Source organism: Sylvia atricapilla, chromosome 15 (assembly GCF_009819655.1).
Source record: "Sylvia atricapilla isolate bSylAtr1 chromosome 15, bSylAtr1.pri, whole genome shotgun sequence".
Taxonomy (NCBI): domain Eukaryota; kingdom Metazoa; phylum Chordata; class Aves; order Passeriformes; family Sylviidae; genus Sylvia; species Sylvia atricapilla.
Window position 1 is genome coordinate 548,067 of NC_089154.1, and position 26,468 is coordinate 574,534.

At 40.7% G+C, this 26,468-nt stretch overlaps 2 protein-coding genes across 2 annotated transcripts in view; one reads left to right on the forward strand and one right to left on the reverse strand.

The window, feature by feature from the left end:
- Window positions 1–381: 381 nt before the first annotated feature.
- On the reverse strand, window positions 382–26,172 carry PDILT (protein disulfide isomerase like, testis expressed). Its single transcript, XM_066330337.1, is given in 15 exon segments — window positions 382–562; window positions 2,266–2,355; window positions 4,770–4,951; window positions 6,327–6,447; window positions 7,722–7,919; window positions 8,856–8,981; window positions 9,933–10,043; window positions 10,760–10,897; window positions 12,674–12,807; window positions 15,679–15,885; window positions 23,592–23,813; window positions 23,942–24,016; window positions 24,019–24,083; window positions 24,334–24,392; window positions 26,164–26,172. Coding segments are annotated over 15 exon segments (1,806 nt in total). The 3' UTR covers window positions 382–493.
- LOC136367827 (acyl-coenzyme A synthetase ACSM4, mitochondrial-like) overlaps window positions 20,650–26,468 on the forward strand; it is a 28,072-nt gene continuing 22,253 nt past the window's right edge. The window contains 1 exon segment of the mRNA XM_066329630.1: window positions 20,650–20,826. The gene's annotated coding sequence lies outside the window, so the exon portion shown is untranslated.

Here is a 26,468-nt window from a genome sequence, read left to right on the forward strand (position 1 = left end):
CTGCCCCGTTGGGCACAGCCCCTAGCTTCAGTGACTTCTTGTGAAGATCGCTCTAGGTGTGCCTCTTGCAGTGTCAGACCATTCCTTTTGGGAGCAGCTAATCTCCTTTGAAAACGAAAGGGCTGCTTTGTGAAGAGCAATCAGTTGCAATATTGTTGCAGATCTTGTTCAGATAGTGTTGTTTTATACTTGATCTGTTTGCCATGGCATACACACCTTTCTAAAGAAGAGCGGTTTTATTAATAATAAAGCATTGTTTAAGAAAAATTGACAGTATTTTAAGACCCATGAGAACTGATCCTGGTAGAACTAGGGGTTAAATTGGATTCAGAAGAGAAGTCACACATAACAAGCCATGGGTACTGAATTCTTTACTTTTTTTTTTTTTTTTTAATTCAGCTCTGTGTTCACTTGAGATGAGTCATTCTTCCAGTGAGCTCCTTCCAGGAAGGATTCCCTACAATCCTCAGAATGTTTCTCTTTCTCTGTGCTATTAAAGTTCTTTCTCTGTTATTACAGTTTCCTTTTGGCTGAAATCCTCTTTGATTCCTCCCAAAGGATCCTTTTAAAAAGCGAAATGCAAAAGGGAAATTGCTTATTACAAATGTTCACAAAGACAATTACTCTATTAATTCTTTAAAAAACCCCAACATTTTAAGATTAGTTGAAATGCAGATCTTGTCAACCAAGGAACTTGAGGTCTTGTTAATGAGGTCAGAAATAGTTCAGCTGCTGCTAAAATGTGCTTTGTTTTCAGACCTTTTCATTAGTTTATGGCAAAGCTTAGATGAAGTTTTGCGTGAAGATTTAATAGGAACTTAGAATACCACATGTGCTGATGGGCACATGATGTCTTTCTTTGGCAATCTCAAAAGAAACTACCCTATTTATCTTGTTTGTGTGTTTGTGAATACCCTGAGGTGAGGATGAATTACTTCAAGAGGAGAGTTCATATCGAGCATTGTACTGAAAATGGTCTAATACTGCAATCTTCTGAGAAAATCTGGTGGGTGTCAGATAAAGGTGGAAAAACTGAACACATGAGAAAATGCCAATTACTTACCCCTTTTGCTACACAGAGTCGTAAAGTTTTGAGTGGTATTTTCTAAGCTGACTTTTTTACTTATTCTTTCATGTGAAAATCAAGCATGAAGAGACAATCGAATATTACATGTAAAACTCTGTGTAGAACTCAACAGATCTGCTAGAAACACAGCACTAAGGAACATGCAAGAGGCAGACATCAGGTGTAGGCTCTGGGTATGGAAAAGCAGAATTGTGCAGTGACTGGGCAAAGGTGGGTGTCTGGTCCTGCTCTGCAGCCTTTTGTGTCCCAGTGCTAGTTAAGTCATCTCTCTCTATCAGTAACTACACAGTGAAGCACTGAATGCAGGAGAAAATCAAAGCTTCTGGTGGAAATAAGTCCAAAAACTCAAAACTGTTTGTCCACCTACAGACAGTTTTCATACCAGCTGAAAATACTGTTAATGACAATTGCTGCCCTGTGGTTCCCCTTCACTTCTGGGCAGAAAGGGCCCAGGATTCTTATACTGGGTGGACAGTGTCTCCATTTACATGTCAGGATTTTTTCTGTTGCTTGTAGTTCTCTGTGTGGAGATCAGCCACATTGTTCACTTACCATGTGTCTTTTTGCAGTGAAGTGTCTGTGATGAAATAACAGGCAGCTGTGGGACAGCAAACACTCCTCTGCTCTGATTTTCAGTGGAGAAGAAAGGGCCAAGAAACTGGGCAAAAATCACAGCCAGGGTGCTCAGAGAAGGGACATCATCTGCTCTCAGTCGTGTCCTTGTTTTACAAGGAAGAGAAGCTGCACTGAATGCAGCAGAATGAGGTGGGCAATGGAGATTTGAACAACTTTCTGACACTTACTTAGCTGGAGCTTGGTTTTTCTCCAGCTAAACTGGTGAACTGGTGAACACTGCCAGGGTGCAGGCTCCTTTCTGCCATGCAGGGCTTTCTGCCAGTGTTGATGTAGGGACTCGGGTGACATGAGCAGTGGGAGATGAGGGGGGTGTGTGACAAAAGCAAGGATGTGAGTGGATCTGTGCCTGCCAGGCTGTGGTACGTGACTGCAGCTGTTGTGGGGATGGAACCAGCTACAAGCTGCTGAGAACCACGCCAGCCCTGGCACGAGCAGGGCCCAGGAGAGTGGCTGTGCTACAGCCAGTTCAGGAGTGTCTCCACTAGCTGGGAACATGCCTGGATTACACAGCACATCAGGCACTGTCTGGATCCGATGCCCACCTTCTCTCCTGGTTCTGCTTTTGTCCTGCTTTGTTCTTCCAAGAATTCAGAAAATGCCTCCAATGTATATTCCCCAGTATAGGCCACTTCCTGAAAAAAAAATTAAAGTGTGTAAGTCTGTACACAAAATTTTGGAACTAATCGCAAAATCAGGTGGAGGATTTCGGTTCTTTAGATTGACCAAACTCTAGACTTGTGTGCTCAGTTTAGAAGGCAAGGGCAGAGTCACAGCAAGTTCCAACATCATCTGAAAATTAAGTGTAGAGAAGAAATAGATCTATCTTCCTTAAAAGAAAAGGATTTGTATGAAAAACAACCGTTATTTTATTGTATTACCTTGGGATCCTGCCAGCTACTGACATCAGTGAGCTTTTTTGTGCTTAACAATAAACATTGGCAAGATATTCTGAAGAGCAGAGTCTTTTAAGTGTCCAGCCATGCTATTCAAAGCTGCTCAAAGATTTTGATGGAAATTCAAGTTCTGGAATAGTTTTGAAATACACTGTTGCACAGCTTGAAAGAACAGGATGAAAATGAACAGTGGCATTAATTTCCTTATACTTCACCTTAAATTGAGGATTTACTGAGGATCTTCTGGGGAAGTTTAATGAAAGTAGTAGTTTCATCTTAGAGCTTTAAAATTTTCTGAGTGTGTCTAGGCACAGTATTTTAAAGATTCCTTCCCAAAAAAACCTTTGCTCTCTAGAAGTATGAAAGGGTTTTGCACAGGTTTTTTAGCAAAAAAGTTGTAGAAGCTCATGTACATGACATTGGAAATTGTCTACTCTTACGTGAGTGTAGTTAGAAATAGGTGGAGGCCTATTCTCAGCTGAGTTAAGCTCACTCCCACTGAGACCAATAATGTTGTTACTTTACACTGGGTACTCTTAACACTTGATTTGAGTTCAAAGGACTGTAAGCAAAACACCTTCAGACTGGTGAGTTCACTAAAATTGTACACTTTTTGTATACTAAAATTTTGGTATTTCCATTCCATTTTAATAAAAAAGTGTGGCAGGTTTGAGACTACTTTTTATGGGGTTTATGTTTTTAAGTTTAAGTTTCTCAAGAGAGATTATTTTATTTCTCCAGAGGCAATTAGCATTCTCAGACAAGTCTTGATTTTTATCAATTCTGATGATGGCTGGAGCACCAGTTTCTCAGAGCTTGGAGACCTGTAAAGCCAGAGAAGCAGCTGATTCCTGCACTGGTTACTGGGGATATGTGTCAACACTTTTCATTACAGTAATCTGTGCACAGGAGTATGTAAAAATAATTTTTCCCACTTTACCTGTAGAAACAGACATTTACACGAACCTGCACTGCTGCTCAAGTACAAGACAAAATCTCTGCACTTGACAGAAGTAGTGCAAAAACATGGTGCACAAAGAAGAACTTGAGATTTCAAATACCCTTTAATTCCAGAGTATGTTTAATTATCAAACAATCCCTTAATAGTTAATCAAAGTGTTTAGTGGATTTGGGCTTTTTTGTTTGTTTCTTTGGGTTTTTTGCAAACTGACATTTATTACAAGCATTTAATGGATTTCTGCTTTTCTGCTAGAAGACTAAACACCATGTGAGTGTGTAGGACTGCAGTTCAATTCATCAGAAGTTGTGCATGCACATCCAAGAGGAAAATCTCTCAAAGATTAAATGAGGACATGGGTAAATATCTTAGAATTTAATTTAAGTTTAATACTAAGAAGAAAAATGAAAAACTTCATAACGCCTTAATTATAGAAGTATCTTTTTTTTTTTTTTACTTCAGATATATTTTCTTTCTAATTAGATTATCTACATAGATGGAGAATGTAACTATTTACTATTTTTCTTTGCCTTCACTTTCAGCAGAATTTTCTAATTATTGTGTAACATAGCTGATTCATTAAGTAGCATATTGCAAAAAACCATTGGTCTTGACAACAAATATTTATTCCCAGTGGAGGCTGGGATACCAAAATTAAGTAAAATTACTAGCTTAAATGTATTGAAGAAAGTTTTTGATTTGCGTTTCATGAAAATGTAGAGGAAAAGGAGCAGTACCAACATTTTAAAGACAATTGTCTTACATGTTCTGGAAACAACTAGTACAAGCAGTTCTTTGCCGGAACATCTCTTGTCATGGTTTCAAGTAAAAAGGCACTGCAGTCATTGGGAGGCATCTGTAAATTCACTCCAAGTTTAGACTGTTGCTAAAATCCAACAGGCTGATTGGAGATGGTTAAACAGCAAGATGTGAGGCCCTAAGGACTTGTAATCCAAGTGAGTAAATGATACCTGAGGTCTTGCCACAGCCTCATATGCAGGATGAGACAACAGAAGGGTTTCTCCTCTAATTCAGGTACTCAGCAGCAATGTCTACTCAGGAGCCAGAAAAGGACCAAAACTGTCTTAGTGAAAGGATTTTTTTCTTTCTCCCTGTGACAGATGTGCTCATGCAAGCACAGCCCTCTGCCTTGTGTGCAGTTGTGCCTCCTCAATCCTGCCCAGCAGGCTCTCACCTGGTGACCAGCCCCAGCAGGAAAGAGGGTGAAGAAGGGATAGCGGTCCATGCCCACAGACAGGACGTCGTTTGCTGTCACATCAATCTTGGCAATCATTATGTCTTTGTGACCTTTGTATCGCTCTCCCAGCTTATCCCAGACCAGCAGGAGTTTTCTGCACTCGTGGGACCAAGGGGCATCTGCAAATTTAAAAATAAAATTGGAAGGACACAGAAGTGCATGTGGTGGTGCAGTCACAGGGTCCTGTCTAGCCCTCCAGGTTAACAGGGTTTGGGCTTCCAGCTGTGGTCAGCACCTGATTGAAACTATTTGCCCTTCATGAATTTCACATTTCCATGTAGTGATAACTAGCTATTCACTAACACATTTCTGATAGCAGTGCTCCTTTAGCTCTCTTAACCTCTCATTACTACAACAAACACAAAACTTGGACTACTTTGCTGGAAAGGTGTGGCAGACAACCAGTGCCACCCACATAAGTCTAGCATCATTCCCACCTTGACATACTTGCCAGAACCACAAAATACTTCTTGCGTACTAAAATTGACTGTGTTTGTAAACCTTGCCATGTTGACTCTAGAAAGAGGAGTTTGAGTTGTGGTGCTGTTTTGACTCTGAGCACTGCACTGATGTGGTTGCCAGAAAGGCAAACTGCTGAGAGCCCAGTACCCCTTTAAAAAGCTCACAACGCAGTCCTTCGGTGGGGAGAACAATGTTCACACTTGGTTTATACAGAAATAAAATTTCAGGAGCACTTGACTGAATACAGAACATTCCCTTTACCAGCCTTTCATTCCAGAGGACTTGGTTCAATTCTTGCTTAGATCATTCAGTTTGTTCATGATACTGAAATGTAAAAATTACTTGTGTGAGTGACACAGCTGCAGCCAGCAAGGAGGGTGGCAGGAGAGTACCAATACCTTTAGGAATTTCTGAAATTCAGGGCAGTACAGCTAGTTGTCCATACTTCTGTTAATGCTGCACTTTCGCTTTACTGAAGTAACTGAGGCACAAACTCATCCCTGCTGGCTAGGACAAGGATAGGGCAGAGGTTTCTTGCTGAAAAGAGTCATATAAGGGAGCCACATCCCTTGCAGACACAGGAGGGAAAAAAGAGTTACAATTTCCTAAACCAGATAATTCCTAGCTGGGATTTAATCCTAGAGCATTATAGCCAGACAATCTCACCTAACCCTCCCACTGCCCTTGGAAGGCAGCCTGACTCAGGCTGCACAACACACTTCCATTGTACACCATGATGTTCCAGTGTTGTGTTGTCTTTCAACACAGAGATTTGATACAACCTTGGCAAATATTTAGTGAAGAGATCCAGTGCTACTCAGTGCAACACTAAGTCAGCAAAGGTATCACAGCGTTTCTACAGATATGACACAAAATTTTCTTCAATTCTTTCCATAAACAATAAAAATTCATTGAGTTCAGATTCTGTAAAGCGAAAATATTATTTTGGTATATAAGCATGAGCTTTAATTTTTTCCTTCCAACTGATCATGTTAAAGAAGCTTAAAATCTGAATTCAATGACAACACTTACAAAACATAACAAATACAGTCATGGTCTTATTGAAGATGATACTGTTGAAGTTCTTCCCAACAAGCACTTTGACAGGCATCTCGTCCCAGTCTTGTGGAATTTCTTCACTAGGGAGATGTTGCTGAGCAGAAACAGAAACATTGCTGTGTAAGTGCAGGGAACATTGAGAAACTGTACTCCAGCTCAAGGTAATGTGAGACTAGGGATATTACCTAATGTGCTCTGCTACTGTCTGATAACTCTTTTATAACACGACATCCTGGTCAGCCATCACATGTTTCCACCTTCTCTCCCTTCAGCAGGAGCTGGGCTCACATACCTCTGGGTATTTGGTACTCAGAACTACTTGTCCCTCTCTTGAATACACATTCTGTAGCAGACTGTCTGAAAATGATGCTTCAGAGCACAGTTGTATTCCTTGTCCTGAATTCTTGCTGCCCAATGTTCAGAAGCTGGACTACTGAAAAGTTTACATGCTGTAGGCTTTCAAAAGTGATGTAAAACACACCAGAAAGTGTGCACTGCTGCTTAAATATCTCCCTTCATCACCAGTCATGGTCCCCACATGATTTCTACAATTTACAGTGCAGTAGCTGGGAATTTCTCTTCTTTAACTCCACAGCACAGTAGCAGAAAGGTCCATGTGCCCCAAGGAAGCTGTCCTTGGTGGGACTGTGCCCCTCAAGCAGATCTTGGTGAGAAAGAGGCCACATCTCCTCTGTTTCTGTCCTTCTCCCTGAATACAGGATCTACCTACTCACATTTCTTAAATTCTGCCTGCCATCAGACTAACTATTTTATCTTTTCTCCCTCTAAATAACCCTGAGGAGCACTGAATAAGCAAAACATTTTAATGCATTTTTCACATGAATGTGATGATGCCTCATTATGGCAACAAATGCTGTATTTACCATTGGGAATGACCCCCCTGGGAAAATTCCCTTTGCTAAACTTGCTTAAAACAATTACCAAATGTTAATCCCCTTTGAAACTGTCAATTTTCTATTTTCTTGACTTTTCTGTAAGCTTAAAAGCTCTTGCAATGATTGTTTGCATCCCTCCCCAACGAAGGGAGAGAAATATCTCCATTATATTATTGGAAGGATCAAGACATAGGGAGTTTTCAAACCACTACAATAAAATAGCTGGCATCAGTTAAAATATTGGGCCACAGATAATCAATCCAGCATTTACATTGGAGGACTGGAAAACTTTGTAGTCCACCTTAATTTTTAAATACAGAGGAATGCTCTGTCAACAACTGTAGGTGAATACATTAGGGCAACAGTAGATTAATAAACCACTGATCACAACAGGACACTGTTCTAATTTAAAAAGGGGGTGCTTTGCCAAGATCTCATGTCTTAGCTGCTGAGAACTGTCTCATTGACATACCTTTGCTTTTCCATTTAGGTAGCTCTGGCAAAATTCTTTTAGGTTCTCCACGGTGACCTCATCTGCTGGCATTTTGTACTTGGCATCACTGGTCAGATTTAGGATCCTCACGGCAGGAACATCAATGTCCCTGATGCGAAAATACTCAAAAATCCGCCCGTTCCTTGCTTCATCAGTATCCACCAAAACAAACAATATCTGATGATAAAGAGAGAATCATGCATCTGGTTGGGCCTTCCAGCTTTGGTTTAGCCATGCTGGAGAAATGAACCATGCAGCTTGGCAGTGGGGTAGGATCTAACCTTAAATTCAAGGAACTGGGCAGAACTAGTTTTTGGTCTCAGACCAAAACTCAGCAGCTCTGTGAACTTTATTATTCCTTGATCCTAGTTAATAACAAATGCTAAAAAGACAGAAGTACTGAAGCTTTTCCCTCTGTCCTTTCACAGTGGTTTGCTATCATGTGCTTGAGTAGCACTTCTAAATTTCCCCCCAAAGTTCCTCATAAATCTTAATAGGACAGAAGAGCTGAACCCCTGTTAACCATATGTATTTACCAATATGTGATATTTTACAACCTACTATTCTTCAGTGTCTCATGTACCTGGAGCAGAAGTAGCACCATGGAAAACCGGAAAACCGAAATATTTGTGTGTAGGACTGCCTATAACTGTTCTGTACATATAAACATGTGGCTGCAAAGCCATGCACATACCTTACAATATTCCTCAGGTTTTTGTGGTTCCAGCCTTTTCTTCAGGCAATATTCTGACATCCTTGTGGTATTTCCTGGTAGAGGCAGAAATTGCCAGTATTTTGCTAAAACTACCTTTGGTTGGAAGTTGCTCCCAGAAAATTGTATTTGTAAAATCAGAAACAGGTTAATTTGGAGCAGCTGGAATTAGTGCTCCTCTTTGTGGTCTTTGTGTTTTAAAGAATCATTTCCAAGTGATGCTTATCATTCAGCTTGTCCTTAACAAATTGAAATAATAGTTGCTGAAATTGTTTTTAAATGGTTTGGTGGAGTTAGAAGATGGGCTGACAGCAGTTTATTTTTATCAGTAATGTTGGTGAGTGGTTTTCCACTGATCTTTTGGCATTCCTATTTTCAAATCTAGATTCAGTGTTACAAACCTTTCCTCTGAATTCTGCAGCAGCAGACTGGTAGTTTTCATAAATCTCCATGAATGCCTCCGAGTTCGTCGGGGTGAACAGCAGGATGTGATTTTCAACAGGGACATCAAAAATCTTCACAGATGTCTGGGAAACAAAAGACTCAACATCTGCTCCACTCTTTGTAGGCAGAACAGTGAATCAGAGGCTCAGCATATCAGTATCCCTAGGTTCTGCTACTGCAAATTTTACTTTTTAAGACTCAGTTCCCAGTCATTTCCATAAGCATTAGATTTTGCTTCATTGTTTTAAAGCAAATAAAGTAAGAAGAATCAGCAGCTGCTGAGTGGGGTTTTTTGGTTCCAGGAAAAACCTCATATTATTCATAGATTTTTTACAGTCAGAAAGATCCTTCCAGTCTGACCTCCTGTATAAGACACACAGAATAATTAATGCTGAAAGTAAAAGTTGGTGTTACCCAGGGAGGCCCAGCTGCAGCAGCTGTGGGAGCAAGACCTGGCTGGGCACTTTCTTCCCTCCTAGGTGGCATCAGCAGCTTGTATCCCCTTCCCTGCATAGGACTACCTTTTTTTCTCATGCCACCCTATAATCAGAGGCGGTGGGGTGTCCCCTAGGCAAGCAGGTATTTCCATGTCTGTCCTACCTGCACCAGCAACGATTACTGCTGCTTTCTTTCCTTCTTCCCTGTTGCTGCATTGGGGTGCAACGTTTGGAGCCAGGGTTAGGGACTGACCTTCCAAGCTCCCACCCCACTCAGCTGCTGCAGAAGCAGCCTAGCCCTTGGTGGTGCCTCCACAAAGGGAGGTGTTTGCATGCTCAGAGCTCACTGTTCCACCAACCCCTCCTCTTCTCTAGGAAACAACATCTTGCCAGAGGGAAGCATCATTTGGCCTGGGTTAGATCAAGAGCTGAGTGCTGGGTTCTGCTGGTATTTCTAGATGTGTTTAGAGTGGCCTTGTCAAACAACCAAAGAAAATTCTCACTCCCTGAGGTGCAGAACAGCTCCCTAGGTCTCTTTCTGCATGGATTTCTGTCTTTCTCCTGTAGCTTTTTGCTAATACAGCTAAATGCACATACCTCAATATTATATTCAGTGACCAAATCCAAGGTAAAGGTTTTGATTAGCCTTGTCAGGCCCAGTTTGTTCTGTCTACCATCTTCAAGCTCTTCATTATGCACAGGTTTTCCCTGGACAAATAATGAAGTTTGTGAGGTTGTTTGCCTTATCAACTATAGGAGCAAAAGGGCAGGTTTTAAAAGTGAGTTTTATGGTCATCAGCAACTGAAATTCCACAGCTTGTAAAATGAACGTCACAGCCAGATTGCAGAACAAGATTACAGCTAAAATTCAAGGTACAGCTGACAGTTTTAATTTGTTCAGTAGTGTTGACATACTGAAAGATCTTTCCTATATCTATACACACTCTCTGTGAGATATGCTCACTCAGGAAATCATTGGTCTCACTACTTCCTAGTCTAAATATTGATGCTGCTCTGTGTAGTTTTGATTTTGTTGTTGGCCACTTCTGCAAGTGGAAGAAAATTCCTGGTCAAAAACAACACACAAGAAAAAAGGTGAATGTCTGCAAATCTCAATGAACTTTGCAGCCAATGTTGATTAGAATGCAGGTTGGAAAGTAAAGCTATTATAGACAGATCCTTAAACATAAATTAGGAGCCTGAATGTAGGCAGACAGATGGAAAGTACTACTTGTCTAAAGGTTGCTGGTTTTGCCTCCTACTTGTCTCTCTTGTCAGTAAATGCTTTTTTGAGTGTGTGCGCATGTGTGTTAAGCTGTTTGAATTATGACTAGGAAATTATTTAACCTGAAAAATTCCCAAACAGCCTTTCCATAGCTCACAGCTGTCATGACACCTTACCTGGTAGACTTCAGTACTCCTACCTTCTTAAACACAACCAGAGAGTTCCTTTGGATGCCGTAGTTAGCACAGACGTCCTCACTGGCTGTCATCCCAAAAGGCATCTCTGGCACTTCTCTTGCTGTCTCACAGAAAACTTCCACACTGTCGTTGTGAAGTTCCTAGTCCCAGAAAGAGTACTTATTAAGACTGCCCTACATCCTGCTAAGATGTGTAGGAGTTAAAGCTCCAGGTGAAGCAGGCCCCTAAAGTCTTGTGATGTGAAGAGCAGAGTATAATTGTAGAGTGGATAATGCTTGCCACGCTTCCCTCTAAGAGTGGATCGGAGCAGTGACACATCAAGTGTGTCCCCACTTCCCACTTGTGTTGGCTGGCCTGGGTCAGCAGGGATGGGATGGTGTGGGGTTCCCTCTGTCCTCCCTGCACTGATCTCACCCTCCCTGATCTCCCCTGGCACTCCCACCCTCTGAAAAGCCCTCTGCAGACCGGGAGGGATTGTGCCAGCAGCTGCTCCCCCTGCACAGCCAGCAGGAGGTGAGGGATTACAGAGAGCACTCTGCTCAGAGAGGAGCTGACTGGCACATTGGGGGCTTTTGACTGAGTGCTCTTCAAGGCAGGGACCTCGACTCCTGCATCTGTCAAATAGTCACTCTGCTGTCCACCCTCAAACTAATAGTAAATAAGCAGGATGAAAGGCAACAGCACTTCCAGATTTGATTTAATCAGAGAATTATTTCATGCTAGATGAATAGTAATTGATATGCTGAGACCTTCCAACACATCCTGGCACTCGTATTTGTGAGCAATCTGTGAGTAATAGAAGGCCAAATACAGTTCTTTATTTGCTTGGACAGTGTTCTGTTGGCTTCTACCCATTAAATTTCTGACATGCCCTAGCTCATGCTCATCTATTTTCTTTTCAGCCCCTGAGCAAAGCCAGTGTCCAGTCAAACACATCTGCAGGCAATATCTGCTATCAGTGTGGTTCAGGGAACCCTCTGGCATCACTGTGATAGAAAGAGCTTCTCAATTTCCCCCAGCACTGGAAAACTGCCTTCCTTCCTAAATGGCTGCAAGCAGATTGCTGCAAAGAAATATTCTGGGCACTAAGCATTTTCACAGTTTGTCCTGTTATGTTCCATGTGCTCACCAGCTTTGTTACTGCGGGGCATTTTGGTAATGAATCCTGTTTTCCATATCCACAAAGCTTGGACAATCTAGTGTAGCTAGCCATTTGGGATATTATTAGTCCAGGTATGAGTCCAGACATTGGGCAGAGAGATACCAGAGTAAAAGTCTCTTTAGTTGAAGAATATCCTTGATTGAATTTACAGATATTAAAGATTTCAAGGACACACTGAAAAAGCAGGGAAAAGCTATTCCTATTTTACTCACTCTGACAGTGAATCTATTGCCTATTGTTCACTAGCATTTGGCCCAAATCCTAAGAACCTTATTCTGCTCTGGTAGAATTTGTTTGAGAAAGGACTACATGTGTTGGATCACAAACAGTTGTAATATTTTATGACTTCCTATCCATGTAGATTTGGCCTTCTTCACACCAGCCAAATTTGGGAGAATTTGGCAGAAGCCCTTTCTCTAAGGATGCAGGAAACACTGCTGTGACCAGCCAGAGCTGTGCAAATACTGCTGGAGCATCCTGCTCTCACAAGCAGCTCTCAGGGTCTCTGTGCACAGGTACTGATGAAGGAAATGTGCTATGGTGTAAGATTTTCTTATTTCTGCCTAGGCTGCTTGTCTAGAAGTATGAAGAAATAGATAGTTAATTTTTTTTTTCAAATGTAGAGAAAAAAGAGGGCCTGGGTTTTTCTGGTGATTTCTAGGTCTTTTCGATGTGTGGGATTTGGTGATGATAACAAGCAGTATATTCCAAAGCTGGAACAGATACCAGCCTTTTGAGCTTTCCAGATACTTACCCTAAAGAAGCCAATCACTGCTAAATCATCAGCTTTTATGAGGGCTTCAGCCTGATCAGTAGAGTTGATTAAAACAGTGCTAGGTCCTGTTCTTCTTTTCACCCATATTATAAAGGTTGAGGCTTTTCTGACTCCTGTGGAAGGAAAAGAGAGTTAAAATGAAAGTCAAAAAGAATGACAGAAATTTCTCATCAATCAGGACAGAGGCAGTGGAGGTGCAGAGGGATGCTAAATACAAATGGACTTGGGCTCCTTAGGACTGAGGTCAAAGCTGATTGAGAGGGGGCTTGAGGTACCCAAATTCAACCTCAGGTTCTAGCCACCATTTAAACTACTGTGACTCTAGAAGACCACAGTGGATCAGGACAGCTTTTTCTGGGACCTCTGCAAATGGATTTATGTCCAGTTAAATGATTAATCACACATGGAGAATAGAGATGAGGACATTCAGACAGGTAGAAAAACTGTCCTGCAAGATTTCATGTGTCCCAAAATCACAGTGAGCTATAAAGTGCTATCGACCTAAGGTTTAATCCAGAATGACTTCAAACCAATTGCAGATTTTATTGAACTGTTTGTTCAATTACATTAGGGGTCAAAATTGTTCCTTTGTTGCTGCAGGAGAGATCTGATAGGCACAGAGACATGTTAAAATTCCTCTGTGGGGCCATAGCATCACTTCAGTTTAGACATAAGAAACAAAATTGAAGTACCAAAGTTGTCATTTAGTTCTGGATTGTTCCATCTTTTGGCTTCTAAATTACTACTACCAGTTTTACTGAGTTTATAGTCAGTCTGTTTATTCGGTAAATTCTCCTTAGCTTTCAGAAGTTTTAGTTTATTGAGTCTCTTTAAAAACTTACATTTTTAAATTTTCACATTTTCAGAGGAATTTGAGGCAACAAATTGAGGCTCAGCCCTTTCATCTCTGTATGACATAGAGACTTGTCGGAGCAGAGTAAGGATTAATTGAAATCATACATGAAAAAGAAATAGTTAAGTGCTAAAGTCAAGATGTACAGTACAAGTGGATTATCAAAGATGCAAGTCCTGGTGCTGTGCATTTTAGCAGTATGACAAGATCAAAATTGAGTCAGACCATTTTACTGCCATCAATTTTGCAGCAGACAGCACTGCAACTAGTTTAAATACTTTTTTTTTTTTTTTTTTTTTTTTTTTTTAAGTGAAGCACGCAGTCGTCTCTCTAGAGTGTATGGGCTGCAGAACAAAGCACAGAGCAGTACCTAGTGGTCACATAGTGCTTGGCTTCTGCTGCCTAAAGGAAGAACTGAGGTCCTGTCACTTATGTCACTGCTGTAGCCCCTAAGCATATTTTCTGTGTGGTTAATTTTCTATTGAGTTCCTTTAATCAGCCTTTGTACTGGCCAAATTCTGACCTTGCAGCCATAAATTATGACTTTTACAAAGCCTAGAACTTGGCTTTCATGTTATGTCCATTGCCAGGGACACTATTCAAAAATTCCATCTTCCATAAAGAGCTGAATTAATTTATTGATTTAATCAAGATCTACAGTTTCTTTTGTAGTATGAAGTACGTACCAAGTCCTGTACAAGAAGTCACCGGGTGGCCAGTGCACATTTCCAATTGCCAATGCTCAGTGGCTTATTAGTCAAATGTGGTACATGAGGTTTTACTAAGTGTTGCACATAAGCATTGACCAGTGAACAAAATGTCATTTAAGCCATTGTTGGCAGATTAGCATCCTCCAAACGATTGGAGCTCTCTGCCTTGTACAAAGCACAGAGCAGCAGCCAGTTTCCTAATCCTTGATCTTGCTAGAAAGTGTGCCTGATTTAGCAGCTCTCTGCTGCAGGGCAACCGTGTGTGTATTGATACAATTCTCTGTACTTGCTGGTTCGCGCCAGAAAACCAGTCAGGTTTACCAGTTTAAGAGATGTTTTCTTGTCAAATCTGTAGATTTAACCAGAGACTGAAGGTAGGGGCTTTTTGTTTCTTTCAGGTATCAGCGCCCCTAATAAAAGTTCAGTATGGCACATCACGCTCTGGGTGGTATTTGTGCAGAGGCTGCTGTTTGCACAAGCCTAGATGGCGGGAACTTGGTAAGAAATTCAATAGCAAGGAGGAGCAAGTTGCTAAAAATATTAAAGATCAGGTTTCAGCAGGAACCACAGGGGGCTCAGCAGTTAAAGGTATCTTAGCACTTGGTTGTGTACAGGTTCGGGAAGCAAACTTTGGGTTCCTTTCTTTTGTTTGTTGTATTAAACTTGTGACTCACCTGTATGTTCTCAGAGTACACTAACAGAAGATTGCAATTTTTATGCCCTCTGTAAAAATTCATCGTTTTATGAAAAACAAAACCATTCTTGTATATACTCAAAGTGAACAAAAATGTTTAATGAGACCTGGATTTCTGGGATTGCTCAAGTCTGTCGTTGTCTTTGCTTAATAACTTTCTGTAAATTACTTCAAATTATTCCCTGTTATATTCTAAGCCACATATGAGCTCCCTCTGATGGCTAAATGGCAAAATTATTTTCCTTAGCTTAGGAAGTGTACCTGTGTGTTAAGGACCCTGTGAATTCTCAATTCATTGTTAGATGCAGTGTTGCTCCAGCCTGTTTCTATAAGCAGGCTGCCCATGGGAATTACAGGGGACCAGAAGAGTAATGGAGCAGTTTGGGGGCCCATTTCTTGTTTGGCAAAACTCATTAATGTTTATTGTAATAATTGTAAGTTCTCTTGTTGGGGTGATTCTGTACTCGGTGGAATAACACCAGTAATTAATTGACTGTGTGGACTTAATATAGAGAAGATACTCAGTTATGCCCCTGGAAGATGAATTCAGATTCAAGTTTCTGTATTGCTACAGAGGCCATTGCATGTTTAACACCGCGGGCAAAATTAGTTTTCCACCTTGTGTATTTTTTATCTGAGCATCTATATTTTTCTTCTCAGCAGGGTAATAGATAGGTACATGCTGTCATTACATAGCATTATCTTATCAGTGCATGAGATAGTTTACCTTTGCAGTCTATGGGATCTTCCCTGCTGCCATTCACAAAAAGTTTCACAGTAGGAAAGGCTTGAATATTAAATTCTTTTCTCAAGTCGTGTTGGTGTGTCACATCAATTCTGCCAAACTGGATTCTTGGAGTTTCTTTTTTAAGCTGTCGTGCAGCCTCAGCAAATTCTGCAGACAAATTCTGAGATGATTGAGATAAAGTAACATCTGAAAAAGGCCAATCACAAGCAAATGGGTTACATAAGCCACAGCATGAAGCTCTCTAGTGGAGGTTGTTGTGTCAAGTGGTAGCTGGAGGGTTTGAATAAGGTCCTCTATGACTCAAAAATAAATGAGAGATTGTATTTACTTCTTTATACTGATGCTGGTTTTTTACCACTCCATATGTCCTTGAACCAATCACCATGAACAACCAGCAATATTTCAATATTCTTATATTGGTAAAGAAATTAAAAAGTAGGTTGACTAACTATGCTGGGTATGAGTTTAAGAGTGGTGAAGGATAGAGTTAAATATTGCTCACATCAAGACTGTTATGATCCCATTTCTGTAAGCACGTCACTGAGGCAAACTTTTGTAATGCAGAAAGTACTTTTCCAGCTGAGATATGGAGGAGGGAGAGAGAGGAGCAGAGTATGGTGCTTTAAAGGCTAGCAGTGTATTCCTCGTGCAGTCCTGTGTGCCAGCCCTTCTCCAGCTCAAATTGCAGCTGTGTGTTTGGTGGAAGGGGAGGGGCCATCCTAGGCTCAGCCTTGTAGCTGGAAAGTTATATTAACATGAAAAAAGGACAAGAGAAGGAAACTAGGCACACAAACTGGTCTTCATTCAAAGACAAGTAAGAGGTAAAGACCTGGAGACTTATATTTTTGCAACTTGGTTTGAAAAAAACTCAAATTTTGATTGAAATTGAGATGCTCTGTCTTATTACATTTCTTTTATTATAAAGAACAAAACCATTTTTCTTCAGAGTATGGACATAGATTTTTTTTTTTTTTGCTTCGTCAATATACTTTGCAAATACTAACAGATGAAAAACATGCAATTAAATTTGGTTTCATAAAATTGTGTTTGTTGTTTTCTGTATATATGAGTGGGTTTGTGTATACACATATTCAGATATATAACTTCACAAGCACACACACAAATGCACCAAAGCATAAATGTAACAAAACAACTGTCTTCTGTTCTTTCACAGAATGGCAGATGCACTTCTCTAGAGCATACCTGGTGAAGACATTGCCCAATGTGGTTATAAACAAAAAGTAAAATGGACATTTCTGTAAGAATTCTAAAATACATAAGATAAATCCATAATCTAACTCAGTGCTGAGTTACATTCCTTGCATTACTCATCATTATCCTTGCTCTGAATACCAGCCATCAATCACTTTCTTCCACCTTACTGTTGCAGCAAGTGAGAAGATTAACATCAAATAATTCTGTTTTCTCAAAATTTTAAAGTGATAGTGATAGGCCCTTCCACATCCATTACAGACAGACCCATCTCAGCAGAAGCTCACAGAACCCCTGCACTGGAAGAGCTGCTCCAGCTGCTAATGTGCCAAAGGGTTCCTGGGAGTAGAACAAATCTCAGCGTCTGCTCAGGGGATGCTCAGATACCATGTGATGAAGGGAAAATGCTTCTCTAAATAAAGTAAATGAGCCTTAAGACAACAGTCCAAACCCAAATTGTGTTCTAATTGCCTCTAAAATCAGTGTTTCATCAAATAAGTTTATTATGATTTTTTGAAGAAATTTTACCCGGACATTAATTTCCCATTTCCAATTGATAAAAATGGTCTTATGAACCTTTCCATCAATAGGATAGCAGTGTGTTATCTCCTAGCACCAAAAAAGGAGGAAAAAATATCTCCAGTTTTACCTCAATATGCTCTAGAGGCAACTGCAGAAAACTTGCAATTCTGACCTGTCAATGTAAGAAATTGCATGTCTACCATACAAAAAATACTGCTGCTTTTAGGAACACTGTGTGTTGAGCCTTTATGAAATACCTTTGCTGGAAAATGATTGCAAAGCTGGACTATTCACCAGGACATGGAGTCCTTGATAGGCAGTTTGAGAGTGCTGATACACAGTGACTGCAGGTGGCAGGGCTGGTCCAGAGCAGTTACTGGGCTTTGCAAGAGGAAGGGTTTGTGTCTCTGGACAGAGAGCAGTTGGAGTAAGGATCAGGAACCCCATAGCAAATCCCATAGCAAACCAGGATCCAGCAGCTTTCAGCCAATTCTAAATTTATGTTTTACACAAGAAACAATTTCAGTATAATGATTTTTTTCTCTAATAACCTAAGTTTGCACAGCTCTTTTCCCACAGCTGGGAGAAGCTGTGCAAAATGCTTTTTGCACAGTGAAATAAGAAGAGGCAGAAGGAACTTTTCGTGAAGTACAGGCACAGAAGCAGAAGTTTCACAAATACAAAGAAATATTAAGCTTAGACACTAGATATTTAAGTAGATTGTCTGGGGGCAAGAGGGTGTAGGATCCATTTTTCTCTGAAATATTTTAATTTCAAACAGATATTTTAGGAATGATCTCTTATCCCTGAATGACCTGACTTGCAGCTAACTAGGAATGTAAGTACTTAGATAACGAGAGTTGGTAGAGTTAGTGGCTCCATGCTGCAGCTGGGAGAATTGCATGACTCCTGCAGCCAGAGACCAGGAGAACTTTAAGTACCATTAACCTGCTAACTGTGAGACATAAGTTCAGTGAGTGAACAGACAGATAAAAACTGTCTCCTTGACTACACAGAAATCATGTGGAAACATCCATCATGCACCTTTCCCCTGCTTTCCTGGGTGATTAGACTCCTCTTCAGCTCTCCATCAATTCCTTTTCATTCCACTCATTCTCTGTTTGCCTCCCAGGTGCTTTATTTTTCAAGTCGTTTGAGTGTTGCAGGAAATCATCACTCCTTTTATTTGGAGTCTTTTCTTGAGTTTTGTTTCGCTTCCTCTGGTTGAGATTTTTATTGACACCGATCACTTCAGGCTGTGGGATGAGGAAGCAGCTGCTGGGGCTAATCTGGCATCACAGGCTCCAAATTCGAGGAGCATCAGCAGGGAACAAGAGCAGACACGGGTAAGAGGCAAGAGAGCTGGTGACAAGGTCACTAGGAAAGGCATGTGTGTGGTGTGCAAACCAGTCTGCTGGGCCACAGCTGCCAGAAGCAAGAGGCCCTTTAAAGGCTGTCAGCTCGAGAACAGCATTGTATTAACATGGGAGAATGTTTCCATTATCAGTTATACTGATAACTACATTATCAGTAGTTTTAGCTGTGTTGTAAATAAAAGCAAGGATAAATGAAGGGTTTGAAAATTAAAACTGGGATGAGAACCAGAAATCCTGTATATTGACTCTTACCTCTTCAGTACATCGACAACTGGAGTAAGCTGCTACTTACTTTTATGAGATAAAATACATTGACATGTGGACAGATAAATCTTTTGCTGTCACATGAATGTGTTTAATGACCCTGAAGAATTCTTGAAGGGGGTATACATAGATGCACAATGAGTTAGTTTTCCTTTCCCTTATTGCTGGTGGCCTCCAATCTCATTATTCTCTCTGAATTGATGGTTTAGGGATTGCTGCATCATTGTGAATGTGTCTGTTATCCTGCCAGATACTGATTTTCTCACTTTTCATTTCTGACATGGTCACAAAACCATTTCAGCAGTCCCATTTCTCATCTGTGCAGGCTGCTTTTACAGTTTCACTACAGATATATAAATTTCTCTGTAGAAGAGTCTCGAGACGAAGGATAGATTCATGTTTAACGTATCAGAGTGGAAGGAAGTTACTCTTGCTGCAGTTGCAAGCTTCCTTGTGTGACCTTGAATTCTCTCCTTCTCTTCTAGAGTGAGATACAGCCATAACTTCCTGTGCTGGCCTCACGACTTTTTAACTGAGGTATGCAGTTCATTTGAGATTTCCTTCTATGTAAACATCAGGGTTTATTCTAAGTTTGGATTATTGTAAGCATTCACTAAAATAAGCATGTGTGAGAGACACCTACATGAGGGACCCATGCTAGTAAGTAATTCTGCTGCAGGTAACTGCAATTTCTTCTTTTAACATCACCTTCAGCTTTTGTGCCTTAAAAAGGAGATGTTTATCTGCAAGAATAACCTTCATCTTGCCTATTAAATGTCATTATCTCAGCACAGGAATACTGTGGCTGACCCAATGCCTCACTAGATGTACAAATGTTCTGCTAGAAAAGGTAAACATCACCTTTTCATAAACGAGACTGTGCTTAGCACACAAAGCAGTGGCACAATACCTGCATCACTTGTGTGCTTGTCCTTAGGTCATCTCCATTTTACCTAGGATCTGAAAACTTTTCACTGGACAGAATAGGAGCAGACATTCTCAGAAACCTGTGGAATCGAGCCTTCACTGAGGTCTGCGTCCTTTCAAGAATTCTTCTGATAAGTTGGAGGAAATGGTGTTAGCATGTGCTTTGAAAGCAGTGCTTTTAGTGTTTGTGTTTGTAAGTGCACAGAGTTTATTCTCTCTGTGATAGGCATATTTGTTAGCGTGACCGAGACTTTTGATGTTGTTTATTTATTTTCTCCTCAGTGAAAGCCAACAGAGGGACTCATATTCAGGCAGGGCACACTGTAAACAGAGAAACTCTCCCGTGCAGGCAGCACTGATCTGAGCTCTACCTTCTGCTGGGGACAAGTGCTCTGAATTCCCTGTGCTCATAAGCATTTAGATCAGTTTAACATGGACTGGGACACACAGCCTGCAGCATAAGAGCACTTTCAGTTGAGTGCTGAGATGAGGTGCTGGGCAGGACTCACACGTTCCTGGGTGATGCTTGCACCGTTTCCAGACATGTCATGTTGCACCAAGACGCTGGGATGAGAGAGGAGGAGTGCTGGATTTCCTGGTCAATGCTTCCCTTTCGCTCTGAGCGCTTGCCCTGTGAACTTCACCCAGCTCCAGAGGGATCCATACACTGCCTGGCTGAAAGTCAGCATGTATTTATAGTAACCCTCCTGCAGGAAGGCAGACCTGGGACACTGTGAGGGTGCAACTGACAGGTATTAAAAAGACTTGGGGGTCACTGAACAGAAAACATCAAAGCAGATCTCACGTGACAAATACTGTGGGACTGGTAAGTAAATAACATTATGCAACAGGGAAAGCATTGGAGGTTTCTTATAACTGAAAGGTGGTCTAAGGCACAGTCTTGAATCAAGGTTTGTAGCTCAAACTTTTCTGGTGTTGGTACAGCATCAGAAGAAATCCCATCTTCTGGGAAGCCTGGGATTCCGTCCCCCTCTCAATGTCTCTGTGATGGCTAATGAGTCAGGAAGAAAAGGATCTCAGGTCTCTCATTCTTTCTGGATTTCTGAAGCTAATTTCTGGCAGCCTCACAAAATATTGGCTGATCTGACAATATTGTTTTCTCTCACATTATCTAAGTTTCCTTAATAGTTCCTTGTTAACACTGGTTGTTTATTTGATAGACTTTTAAGAAGTAGCATATAAAAGATTAGGGCTTTATGGCTTTTCTGTGCAGGTCCCATCTTAATCTCCTTGTGCTGTGGCAATGAAATTACTACAGCACATGAATCAGCTCATTCAGCATTGTGGAGTCACGTTTCCCACACCCCAGGGCAGTGCCTCACTGCAGGAGTTTTTCACTGCCCCAGAGGCTGTTTAGTGGCATGTCTCCAAAGGGAGCTATAGAGATTGAGGCAAATGATTTCCAGATAATGGATCTGTGCTGTGGAGCTCATCACTCTTGGGAATGATTCCATCATTCTTTCCAGGGACTGTAGATGTCTTTATGGTTTGTGGGGGAAAGGCAATCCAAGAGCTTTCAGTAAGCCCTTAGATAGATATTTGGCCTTTGACCCAAACCAGAAAGTGATGAGGATCTCTGGAGCAAGGGGTGTTTGGAGAGGAGAGCTTCATCTCTGTATTTTGGAAGATGTGGTGGGGAATGGAGGAGTCTGTTTGTCCTTCCCTTCTGAAGAAGCCAGGTGTGAGGGTGGTGGGGTACCAGAGGTTCGAGACTCTGCTCTGAAGAAAGGGCAAGGAGCCTGATTTGGATCCCCACATCCTTTGAGTGCCCAAGTCCCTGGGCTACTGAACAATTCTTACTTCATCTCCTGTCTCTTTATGAATTTTTTCACATCTGTTTTCCACTCATACTTGTTTGCAGTCCTGAAGTGTGTTGCAATATCTCTTTGTTGATAATCTCTGCCAGTACTAAGAAAGTTTGTCTACGAACTCTACTCTGACCTGGCTGTTTCAGTCCTGTGCTTTGGAAAAGCTCTTAGAAAGATGAGAATACAGAATGACTAAGGGTTTTTTGATAAGTTATTTTTTCACCAAAATTATGCATCTTCAGATAAATAAAACAGTTCAAAACTGCAGATTGAATTTGGCAAATAGCTTTAAATCCTCCACAATTAGTAAGCAAAATCTTCCTAAATTTCAACAATTTCAGAAGTATCTAAAAATTTTAAACACTATGTTTTAAATAATTTTCTAATGTGATTATTCTGAAAGTTTAAAAACACTTGAAGTTTTATAACCTTGTTTCAGGATTAATGAAATGTTTGGTATGATCCAAACATATTTTTAGTTTCCTGAGTCTGTTAGTGTACTTTAGGTTTTGTTCTTGGAAATACAAGTGTTTTCATTTCAGGTCAACCTACAACACATCACTATTTTTTAAAAAATTTTCTTTATGAGCTTCATTATATTCTTTATTTACGTTATTATCAGTTTATTGTTTATTGCTGTATTATATTGTATTATGTTGACAGTAATGGTAATATTAAATTTTCAATTATATATAATATGTTCTTACTTGTATTATGTTATGTTATATTATGTTATTTTTTAAATATTTGCAGCAGTAAAATCCACATTCAGTAGTGATGTAAAATAACAAATTAGATGCACTTCTGCAAAATTAGGATATTGCCTTAATTTCTAATATCCCTTCCAAATATGGAACAGTTTTGGGGTTCAGCTTGTGCCTGTGTCTGGCACATGCTTCTAAAAGGGGCTGGTTTGCAAGGGTTTGTGTAATTTAAGGTTAAGGGGACATGTGCACTGAGCTCAGGGAGTTTGGCTCAGCAAAGCAAGGTCAAGCCCAAGCAGCAGAGATAAAGATTTTGCTGCCTTATGCAGATCAGAGTTTCTGCTACCAGCAAGCATCTGGCCAGAGCAGATCCCTGTTTATGGCATGGGAAATTATGCAGCATCTGAACTTTTAGATGGGTAACATCACAAGAATCCTCTTCTTGGCTTTTGCCTTTGTGATGTACTTGATGGCCAGACCTTGTAATGAAGTTAGTCACTCAAAAACCCCACCAGTTTTCTCCCCAGGAGGAACAAAAAAGAACCTAAATGAAGGACCACAAGCCTGCCTCTACCTCATCAAGTGCTCCTTTCAGGGAAAAAGAACAATGTAATCCAACTACAGAGATCAAAATATTGTAAAAAAACAATCTCTGAAGCCCAAGTGCTCGCAGAGGAGAGATGACTTTCCAAAAGCCTCATACAAAGTGCTGATGAAAATGTAAGAGGGAGAAAAGCACTATCTGATTAACTTTTGTTTGGTTGGGGTTTTTTAATATGTTTTACCCATCACTGCTGTGAAACACATACTTGCAAAATTAGGCAGTGGAGGCAAAGAATGCCAACTCAGCACTGTCTTATGCAGCAGACTGGTATTTAATCACCTCAAAAAAGAATAAATTACTGTAGTTATGATCAGAAATAGATACATGGAGGAAACCAAAACAAACAAGCACTACTAGGGGACAAAGCAATGGTAAAAGAAGCATTCTTGAGTGTCCCAACATCAGTCATTCTCTGCAGAGCCACCAGGGTAAGGCAGTGGAAATTGATACTCACAGAACTCCACCAGGAGGTATTTGGTTTCCTTCAATGCTGTGTCAAAGTTGCTCGTTTTCAGCAAGAGGACATGATTCTCCTTTTTGATTTTGGGGAGCTTGGTTTTCTTTAGCTTTGCTTCATTTGGGCTTATGCTGTCTGCTGCCAGGAAGCCTGTGAGAAACAACAATAGAAGAAGGAAAAATGAATGTGTCTTCATCTTGTCCTGTCTTTATCTAGATCCTGAGAAAGAAAGAAGCAAAGGAGCATTAAGCAGTAGGGTTTGCTGCTTAGATGTCTGCAGCTGTATCAGCCAAGCCAAGAGGCTGATAAGGCTGGTAACAGCCTACCACCAGTGGAGCTAAATGTACCTTTCCATGTGAAGATTAAATAGGTTAAGCACCTAACTACCACATCCCTATTAGTGCTTAGGGTGGGAGGAAAGTTGGTTTACTGTTTCTGCAAATAAACAACCTGGGGAGAAGGTGAAAGAACACAGGACAAAACACTTGCCTACAGAAGCACCAGTGGATTCATAGTGCACTGGTGAAATTAGACACCCTTCTCTTGTCAGGGCTGCAGGCAAAGCAGCAGGTCAGGTACCTGGGACAGCATTTGAGGGCTGCTCCTCTGCCTAAGGTTTGCTTGTCTCTTGCACTTACGGATCTTCTAATTGTGGATCTGACTGAGAGTGTGCTGAGGTTAAAAAAACTCATTCTTTCGCATAGGTACTTTTAATGTCTGTAATTCTTTGATGTCTTACCTGTGAGGCTCCCCTCTGTACACAGGTGTCAAGTTGTAGCTCAAGTAAGATACTACTTCCTGGGGTAAACCAGAAGATTTTGCAATCGGTTTTCAGTAGTAACACAATTTTTGTGCAATGAACTGAAGGGAATAATTTGTAACAATTCATTTTCAGGATAGCTATCAACGCTGCATGTGAACTATGAGGCCTCTCTAGCCAGTCTTTTCAGAGCATTAGAAAAAATCTTACAGAAATATTGAGATTCTGGAATTGCTTCAATACTAATCAATTATTATATCTGTAATTACAGTCCACAGTTGAGGCGGAAACACCTTTGACCCTTAAACTGTGGTGAAATTTGTGAACTTTACTCCCAAAGCTGTAGCTGGTAGATGAAACCAGGTATTCCAGTGGTTATTTCAGTAGCAAGAAGGACAGAGCTGACTTGACAACAGGTAGGTCTGGATTAGTAGAACCAAGAATAAATTCCTTCAATAATTACTCTTCTTCTTCTTCTTGAGGAGTAGCAACTGATGCTTTGCACCTCGTGCCTTTAGCAAAATTTTATTCATGAGGACACTACTGAAAAAGAGTGTTCATAATGGGGGCTGATGTGGTAGCCTCTATTTTCTGTGAGTGAAGGATCTTGGGGGCCATATTGCTGCAGTTTAGTCTGTTTTCATGCCTCCTCTGAGTGGGGCTGGGTTTCCAGCAAACTCTTTTCTATCAGTCTCAAAAGCTTTGTGTTGTAATGCACCTTGAAATGTGTTCTGTTAGTACTTGCACACTGTGCTTAATGAAATCAGGAGCTGTGTATTCAGGCTACTCCCAAGATAAGATTACACATAAATACAGATTCAGCAATCAGGTACTAAAGGAGAAAAAGAAGCAGAAAGATAAGAGTCTTCTCTTTGACTTTGTGGTCTCTTTCTCTTCATAACAGGCTCATTTCCAATGATGGCTTTCAAGCAACATACTAGTAAGGTTAAAAAGCATCTCTCAGAATTGCAAGTTCAAACTAACAATGCCTGTTTGAGCTGAGCAGGCAGTGTTTAAGATCAGAGCACAGCCTAAGGCTCCCAGAATAAAGGTGGGATGGCAAAACCATTTGCTGAGAGAGCTGGTTTTCCCCTGTCTCCCACTAAAACAAATATCTGCCAACTTAAATCCCTCCTGGAAACCTCCTGCCAAGAAATAGACTCCATCATGGAAAGGGCTTCTAACCTCTATGTCCTGAAAGGAAACTGCAGAAAAAGGAGGATCTTATAAAAATCCACCCTGCCAGTGCAGATTTGCAATGAGGAAAGAAGTGGGATTTAGTTGAACTGAACATGTGGAGAGCAACGTTCTCTTTTAGAAATGGAGCAGATAAGGTGACATTCTGTGCATTTCTTCATCAGTGCTAGCTAGCTTTGGCTTTCTTTTTGCCCTTTGTCATTTAGAGTTGTGGAAAATCTGCCCTCTACAGAAGTCACGGTCCAGTCAGCAGGAAATACTGGATTAAGGATAAATAATATTCTAGGGCCTTCTGCTTAGTTACTATTCACACCCTGTCAAATATGTGGTCAAGAGCCACTGAGATATGCCTCACATGTGCGCCTTCTGTCTCAATTTCTCTGGTGTGTATGTAGGTATGTACCACTGGCTATTAAATAAGGATAAGATCGTGGCAAAAAAAAAAAAAAAGTTTAAAAGCAAAGTTGGTTTCATTTAACTGGGGCAAAATTCCCTTAGATATATGGGTACATCCTTAAGGACTTCATTACACTGGAAACAAGTTTATCTGATGATTCAGCTCCTGTGAGTGAAAATCCAGTTTTCTTGACTGTCAGGTTGGGCTTTAATTACCTGTGGCATTATCCATTCTGTCCCTTCCACATTTATCTGTATGTTGTATAGGAAAGACTTGGGAAAAGTGAAAATGTTGGCAGTTTCTTTGCAAGTTTATTTTACAACACATATCTTTTCCCAAGCTGCACACTTCAGCTGAAGTGCAAAGCAAATGAAAGTCTTTGGCACTTCACCTTTGCTCACCTCCTGCCCTCAAAGAAAATAGAATTTATAAGAAAATAAATCAGAGATGCACCAGTTTTATTGGTGCATAAATTCAGTGTGACTCGCCATCTAGTGCAGGTTTAAGGCATAACATAATT